At 45.7% G+C, this 7,961-nt stretch overlaps 1 protein-coding gene across 4 annotated transcripts; it reads left to right on the forward strand.

The window, feature by feature from the left end:
- The first annotated feature begins 1,880 nt into the window (after nucleotides 1–1,880).
- Nucleotides 1,881–6,305, forward strand: LOC135973594 (myb/SANT-like DNA-binding domain-containing protein 2). Of its 4 annotated transcripts, none has more exons than XM_065557431.1 (2): nucleotides 1,881–3,240; nucleotides 5,701–6,305. In XM_065557431.1, exons 1-2 carry the CDS (start codon nucleotides 2,692–2,694, stop codon nucleotides 5,728–5,730), a joined length of 579 nt encoding a protein of 192 aa, XP_065413503.1. In that variant the 5' UTR covers nucleotides 1,881–2,691; the 3' UTR covers nucleotides 5,731–6,305. The 4 variants fall into 4 exon arrangements, 1 of the variants encoding a protein (XP_065413503.1); XR_010590502.1 differs by lacking the exon at nucleotides 1,881–3,240 and adding an exon at nucleotides 3,255–3,768; XR_010590501.1 differs by lacking the exon at nucleotides 1,881–3,240 and adding an exon at nucleotides 3,800–3,980.
- The last annotated feature ends 1,656 nt before the right edge of the window (nucleotides 6,306–7,961 follow it).

Below are 7,961 nucleotides of genomic sequence, written 5' to 3' on the forward strand. Positions count from 1 at the left end.
GCTCTGAGATCAAAAATAATATTAGGAGACTGGAGAGATTCATTTGTGAAAAGAGATTAAAAGAGCTAAATATTAACAGCTTGGTTTACAGATAACTAAGGGGATACAATAAAAAAATAAACATTAAGGAAGGAGAGGAATTATTTACAGTGACACATGAGTGAATTACAAGAAGTAATGAGATCACAGTAAGTATGGAAAAATTAAGACTGAATAGTAGGAGAAAACTCTTATGGTGCGATGTGATAGGCAATGGAATGGAATCGCAAGGAAAGTAGTGGAATCCCTATCACTTGGGAACAGAGTGGATTGATTTAAAACCAAGTGGAACACCCTCAATTTAAATCAATTTTAATATAACCATTAAAACATTGCTTTACAATTAAATAGAGCCTTTATGATAGATTTGGTGGGTTTTTTTGCTACCTCAAAGGTACACTATAACTATATACATTTATTTAAGCAATTATATAGTTTAATATTTTTCAGATTCTTAATTGCAGAATTTTAGTATGTTAGAAAATAGTGAGTGATATATTACTTTTTTGCTAGATAATTAAGTTTTTGCTCATGATTTGTGTCAAGCTGCATTAGGATGGTGACTAGAATTTAATTAAACACACCAAACAGCATATACAATTTATTAAACAAAACAACCTTAATTTTTTTGGATACATAAACTTCCCTTATCAAAATATGTTTCACATTTACAACTAAATGATTTATTAAACAGAGGGATTAACTGTAGCCAGTGAATTTAACTGATTATTTCAGGTCACCTTGGAAAAATTTTCCTCAGAACATAATAATGGCCATACTATGTTAGACCAATGATCCATCTAGCCCACTATCCTTGTCTTCTGACAGAGGTGGTGCCATATGCTTGAAGGGGAATCAACACCACAGGGCAATTTATCAAGTGATCCATCCCCGGCCATCTGCTCCCAGCTTCCGGCAGTCAGAGGTGTGGGCATACCCAGAGGGTGGGGTTGCATCCCTGACCATCTTGGCTAATAGCTATTGATGGACCTATCCTCCAAGAACTTATCTAATTATTTTTTTAACTCAGTTATGCTTTTGGCCTTCACAACATCACCAGCAACGAGTTCCACAGGTTGACTGTATGTTGTGTGAAGAAGTACTTCTTTATGTTTGTTTTAAACCTGATGCCTATTAATGTCATTGGGTAACCAGTGGGTCTTTTGTTATGTGAAGGGGTAAATAACACTTCCTTATTCACTTTCTACACACCAATCATGATTTATAGACATCTATCATCTCCCTCTCAATTGTGTATTTTCTAAGTAGACCAGTGCCAGTCTTTAATCTCTCCTCATATGGAAGCTGTTCCATACCCCTAGTCATTTTTGTTTCCCTTCTCTGTACTTTTTTCAATACTAATATATCCTTTTTGAGATGGGTGTGACCAGAACTGCATGCGGTATTCAAGGTATAGGGAAACTACAGATTTACATAGTGGCATTATGATATTTTCTGTCTTATTTTCTATTCATTTCCTAATGGTTCCTAACATTGTTAGCTTTTTTGACTGTCACTGCACATTGAGCAGATGTTTTTGGAGAATTATCCATAATAACTTCAAGATCTCTTTCTTGAGTGGTAACAGCTAATTTAGACCCCCATCATTTTGTATGTATAGTTGGGATTATGTTTTCCAATATGCATTACTTTGCATTTATCAACATTGAATTTCATCAGCCATTTTGTTGCCCCATCACCCAGTTTTGTGAGACCCCTTTGTAGCTCTTCACAGTCAGATTTGGATTAAACTATTGTGAGTAATTTTGTGTCATCTGCCTCATTTGCCCAGCTCACTATTTATCCCTTTTTCCAGATAATTGTTTGAATATGTTAAACAGCATAGATCACTACAGATCCTTGGGGGACCCCACTATTTACGTCTCTCCACTGTGAAAACTGATCATTCATTCCTACCTTTGTTGTCTACCTTTGAAACAGTTAGTAATTGATGAGAGGACATTCCCTCTTATCCCATGACTGCCTACTTTGCTCAAGAGCCTTTTTTTGTGTGGGAGGAACCCTGTCAAAGGCTTTCTGAAAGTCCAAGGAAACTACATCCACTGAATCACCATTATCCATGTGTTTGTTACCCCCCTCAAATAATTGTTTATTTAGGAGAATTCTTTTCTTTACTATAGTTTCAACCAATTTGCCTGGTCCTGAAGTTAGTCTTACCAGCCTGTAATTGCCACGGTTGCCTCTTTAAAAATCAGCATCACATTAGCTCTCTGCCAATTATGTGGTACAGAGTTTGATTTAACCAAGGCCTGATCTACACTACGAGTTTAGGTCGACTTTAGCAGCATTAAATCGAATTAAGCCTGGACACGTTCACACGACGAAGCCCTTTCTTTCGACTTAAGGGGCCCTTTAAACTGGTTTCTTTACTCCACCTCCGACGAGGGGATTAGCTATAAAATCGGCCTTAGCGGGTCGGAATTGGGGTAGTGTGGACGGAATTCGACGTTATTGGCCTCCGGGAGCTATCCCACAGTGCTTCATTATGACCGCTCTGGACAGCACTCTCAACTCAGATGCACTGACCAGGTAGACAGGAAAAGACCCGCGAACATTTGAATTTCATTTCCTGTTTGCCCAGCGTGGAGAGCACAGGTGACCACGCAGAGCTCATGAGCACAGGTAACCGTGATGGAGTCCCAGGATCGCAAAAGAGCTCCAGCATGGACCGAACGGGAGGTACGGGATCTGCTCGCCATATGGGGAGATGAATCAGTACTAGCTGAACTCAGTAGCAGTAAAAGAAATGGCAAAATATTAGAAAAGGTCTCCAAGGCCATGAAGGACAGAGGCCATAACAGGGACGCACAGCAGTGCCGCGTGAAAATTAAGGAGCTAAGGCAAGCCTACCACAAAGCCAGAGAGGCAAATGGAAGGTCCGGGGCACAGCCGCAAACATGCCGCTTCTACACGGAGCTGCATGCCATGCTAGGGGGTGCAGCCACCACTACCCCACCCGTGTGCTATGACTCCTTCACTGGAGAAACATACAGGGAAGAGGGTTCGGGGTACGAGGAAAAGGAGGATGAAGATAATGTGGATAGCTCACAGCAGCAAGGAAGCGGAGAAACCGGTTTCCCCAACAGCCAGGATATGTTTATCACCCTGAACCTGGAGCCAGTAACCCCCGAACTCACCCAAGGCGTGCGCCCAGACCCTGAGGGCACACGGGGACCTCTGGTGAGTGTACCTTTGTAAATATTACACATGGTTTAAAAGCAAGCGTGTTTAATGATTAATTTGCCCTGGCAATCGCAGCCAGTACAGCTACTGGAAAAGTCTGTTAACGTGTATGGGGATGGAGCGGAAATCCTCCAGGGACATCTCCAGAAAGCTCTCCTTCATGTACTCCCAAAGCCTTTGCAAAAGGTTTCTGGGGAGGGCTGCCTTATCCCGTCCGCCATGGTAGGACACTTTACCACGCCAGGCCAGTAGCACGTAGTCTGGAATCATTGCATAACAAAGCATGGCAGCGTATGGTCCTGGTGTTTGCTGGCATGCAGACAACATCCATTCCTTATCGCTCTTTGTTATCCTCAGGAGAGTGATATCATTCATGGTCACCTGGTTGAAATGGGGTGATTTTATTAAGGGGACATTCAGACGTGCCTGTTCCTGCTCGGCTGATGTCTTGTGTACAGTACTATAAAATCCCTCCTGGCCAGAGACTCCAAAATCCTTTTCCCTGTAAAGAGTTAAGAAGCTCAGGTAACCTGGCTGACACCTGACCCAGAGGACCAATAAGGGGACAAGATACTTTCAAATCTTGGGGTGGGGGGGGGAAGGCTTTTGTTTGTGCTCTTTGTTTGGGAAGTTGTTCGCTCTTGGGACTGAGAGGGACCAGACATCAATCCAGGTTCTCCAAATCTTTCTGAACAAGTCTCTCATATTTCAAACTTGTAAGTAAACAGCCAGGCAAGGTGTGTTAGTTTATCTTTGTTTTCTCAACTTGTAAATGTACCTTTTACTAGAGTGTTTATCTGTTTGCTGTACTTTTAACCTAAGGCTAGAGGGGGGTCCTCTGAGCTCTTCAAGTTTGATCTCCCTGTAAAGTTATTTTTCCATCCTGATTTTACAGAGAGGATTTTTACCTTTGTCTTTAATTAAAAGCCTTCTTTTTAAGAACCTGATTGATTTTTCCTTGTTTTTAGATCCAAGGGCATTGGATCTTGATCCACCAGGAGTTGGTAGGAGAAAGGAGGGGGGGATGGTTAATTTTTCCTTGTTTTTAGATCCAAGGGCATTGGAGCTTGATCCACCAGGAGTTGGTAGGAGAAAGGAGGGGGGGATGGTTAATTTTTCCTTGTTTTTAGATCCAAGGGCGTTGGATCTTGATCCACCAGGAGTTGGTAGGAGAAAGGAGGGGGGGATGGTTAATTTTTCCTTGTTTTTAGATCCAAGGGCGTTGGATCTTGATCCACCAGGAGTTGGTAGGAGAAAGGAGGGGGGGATGGTTAATTTTTCCTTGTTTTTAGATCCAAGGGCGTTGGATCTTGATCCACCAGGAGTTGGTAGGAGAAAGGGGGGGGGGGGGGGGATGGTTAATGTTTCCTTGTTTTTAGATCCAAGGGCATTGGATCTTGATCCACCAGGAGTTGGTAGGAGAAAAGGGGGGGGATGGTTAATGTTTCCTTGTTTTTAGATCCAAGGGCATTGGATCTTGATCCACCAGGAGTTGGTAGGAGAAAGGAGGGGGGGATGGTTAATGTATCCTTGTTTTTAGATCCAAGGGCATTGGATCTTGATCCACCAGGAGTTGGTAGGAGAAAGGAGGGGGGGGGGGATGGTTAATGTTTCCTTGTTTTTAGATCCAAGGGCATTGGATCTTGATCCACCAGGAGTTGGTAGGAGAAAGGAGGGGGGGGGATGGTTAATGTTTCCTTGTTTTTAGATCCAAGGGCATTGGAGCTTGATCCACCAGGAGTTGGTAGGAGAAAGGAGGGGGGGATGGTTAATTTCTCCTTGTTTTAAAGATCCAAGTGGTTTGAATCTGTATTCACCAGGGAATTGGTGAAGGTCTCTCAAGGCTACCCAGGGAAGGGAATTAGCTTTGGGATGGTGGCAGCGGACCAGATCTAAGCTGGTAGTTAAGCTTAGAAGTTTTCATGCAGGCCCCCACATTTGTACCCTAAAGTTCAAAGTGGGGAAGCAGCCTTGACAGCTGAACAGAAATGTTCCCCGCTGTTAGCCATGCGGTGGGGGGGGGAGGGGTGAAGTGATCATCCCAGAGAATTGGGTGTGTGGGGGGGATTAGTTGGGTTTGTGCTACATGTTAACCTGGGAACCGCAGCCCCTCCTTTTACATTGCAAACCCATTTTAAATGGCCAACCCAATGGGTGCTTGGTATGGGAAAAGAGGGCGCTACTGTTTGAAACCATTCCCACATGTTAAGAAGAAGAAAAAAGCCAAAAGACTGTGGCTTACCATGGCTGCCTGCAAGCCGAAATCTGTTGCCTGGCACTGCGTGAGTGATCTCTCACACCAAACGGGCAGGCCCTCACTATAAGAGGAAAAATGCGACCTTGTAACGAAAGCATATGTGCTGTGTGATGTGAACAGCAAAATTTAATGTGAAAGAGTATACCCATTGTTCTCTAAAATGTGTCTTTTTTAACCACCTCTTCCTTCTCCTCCACCAGCTGCAAATGTTTCTCCTTCACAGAGGCTAGTGAAGATTAGAAGGAGAAAATGGCGGACTCGGGATGACATGTTCACAGAGCTCCAGATGTCCTCCCACGCTGAAAGAGTACAGCAGAATGCATGGAGGCAGTCAATGTCAGACTACAGAAAAGCATAGTATGAACGAGAGGAGAGGTGGCGGGCTGAATCGCGGGATGAACAGAGCAAGTGAAGATAATAGGTGGCATCAGCTTGCAGACAGAAGGCAAGAGTCAATGCTCTGGCTGCTGGAGCATCAAACTGATATGCTCCAGCGTATGGTTGAGCTGCAGGAAAGCAGTAGGAGCAGAGACCGCCGCTACAGCCCCTGTGTAACCAACAGCCCTCCTCCCCAAGTTCCATAGCCTCCTCTCCCAGACGCCCAAGAACACGGTGGGGGGGCCTCCGGCCACCCAGTCACTCCACCCCAGATGATTGCCTGAGCATCAGAAGGCTGGCCTTCAATAAGAGTTAAAGTTTTAAAATGCAGTCCTTTTCCTTCCCTCCTCCCCCACCCATCCCGGGCTACCTTGGCAATTATCCTTCTAGTTGTGTGATGAATTAATAAAGAATGCATCAATGTGAAGTAACAATGACTTTATTGCCTCTGCAAGTGGTGCTTAAAGGGGGAGGGGAGGGGAGGGGAGGGTGGTTGATTTACAGGAAAGTAGAGTGAACCGGATGGGGGGGGGGGGGCAGAGGGTTCATCAAGGAGAAACAAACAGAAGTTTCACACCATAGCCTGGTCAGTCACAAAACTCGTTTTCAAAGCTTCTCTGATGCGCACCGCGCCCTGCTGTGCTCTTCTAACTGCCCTGGTGTCTGGCTGCGTGTAATCAGCGGCCAGGCGATGTGCCTCAACCTCCCACCCCACCATAAATGTCTCCCCCTTACTCTCACAGATATTGTGGAGCGCACAGCAAGCAGCAATAACAATGGGGATATTCTTTTCGCTGAGGTCTGAGCGAGTCAGTAAGCTGTGCCAGCGCGCTTTTAAACATCCAAATGTACATTCCACCACCATTCAGCACTTGCTCAGCCTGTAGTTGAACAGGTTCTGACTACTGTCCAGGCTGCCTGTGTACGGCATTTCAACATCCCCAACGGTTATTTTCTGGTCTGGGAAGAAAGTCCCTTCCTCCAGCTTTCGAAACAGACCAGAGTGCCTGAAGACACGAGCATCATGTACCTTTCCCAGTCATCCCACGTTGATGTTGGTGAAACGTCCCTTGTGATCCACCAGGGTTTGCAGCAGCATTGAAAAGTACCCCTTGCGGTTTATCTACTCGGTGGATTGGTGCTCTGGTGCCAAGATAGGGATATGGGTTCCGTCTATCGCCCCATCACAGTTTGGGAATCCCATTGCAGCAAAGCCATCCACTATGGCCTGTGTGTTTCCCAGAGTCACTACCCTTGATATCAGCAGGTCTTTCATTGCCCTGGCAACTTGGATCACAGCAGCCCCCACAGTAGATTTGCCCACTCCAAATTGATTCCTGACTGACCGGTAGCTGTCTGGCGTTGCAAGCTTCCACAGGGCTATCGCCACTTGCTTCTCAACTGTGAGGGCTGCTCTCATCCTGGTATTCTGGCGCTTCAGGGCAGGGGAAAGCAAGACACAAAGTTCCATGAAAGTGCCCTTACGCATGCGAAAGTTTCGCAGCCACTGGGAATCGTCCCACACCTGCAGCATGATGCGGTCCCACCAGTCTGTGCTTGTTTCCCGGGGCCAGAATCAGCGTTCCACGGCATGAACCTGCCCCAGTAACACCATGATTTGCACATTGCTGGGGCCTGTACTTTGTGAGAGGTCTATGTCCATATCAATGTCCTCATCACTCTTGTCGCCGCGCTGCAATCGCCTCCTCGGCTGGTCCTGGTTTTGCTTTGGCATGTCCTGGCTCTGCACATACTCCAGGAGAATGCGCGTGGTGTTCATAGTGCTCATAATTGCCGCGGTGATCTGAGCGGGCTCCATGATCCAAGTGCTATGGCATCTGGTCTGAAAAAAAGGCGCGAAACTAGTATCTGACGGAGGGAGGGAGGGAGGAGCGAGTGACGACATGGCGTACAGGTACAGGGAATTTAAATCAACAAAGGTGGCTGTGCATCAGGGAGAAACACAAACAACTGTCACACAGAATGCCCCCCCCCCCCACAAAGATTGAACTCAAAACCCTGGGTTTAGCAGGCCATTGATTTCACGGAGGGAGGGGGAAGCAAATGAATACAGAACAAATCT

Source organism: Chrysemys picta, chromosome 9 (assembly GCF_011386835.1).
Source record: "Chrysemys picta bellii isolate R12L10 chromosome 9, ASM1138683v2, whole genome shotgun sequence".
Taxonomy (NCBI): domain Eukaryota; kingdom Metazoa; phylum Chordata; order Testudines; family Emydidae; genus Chrysemys; species Chrysemys picta.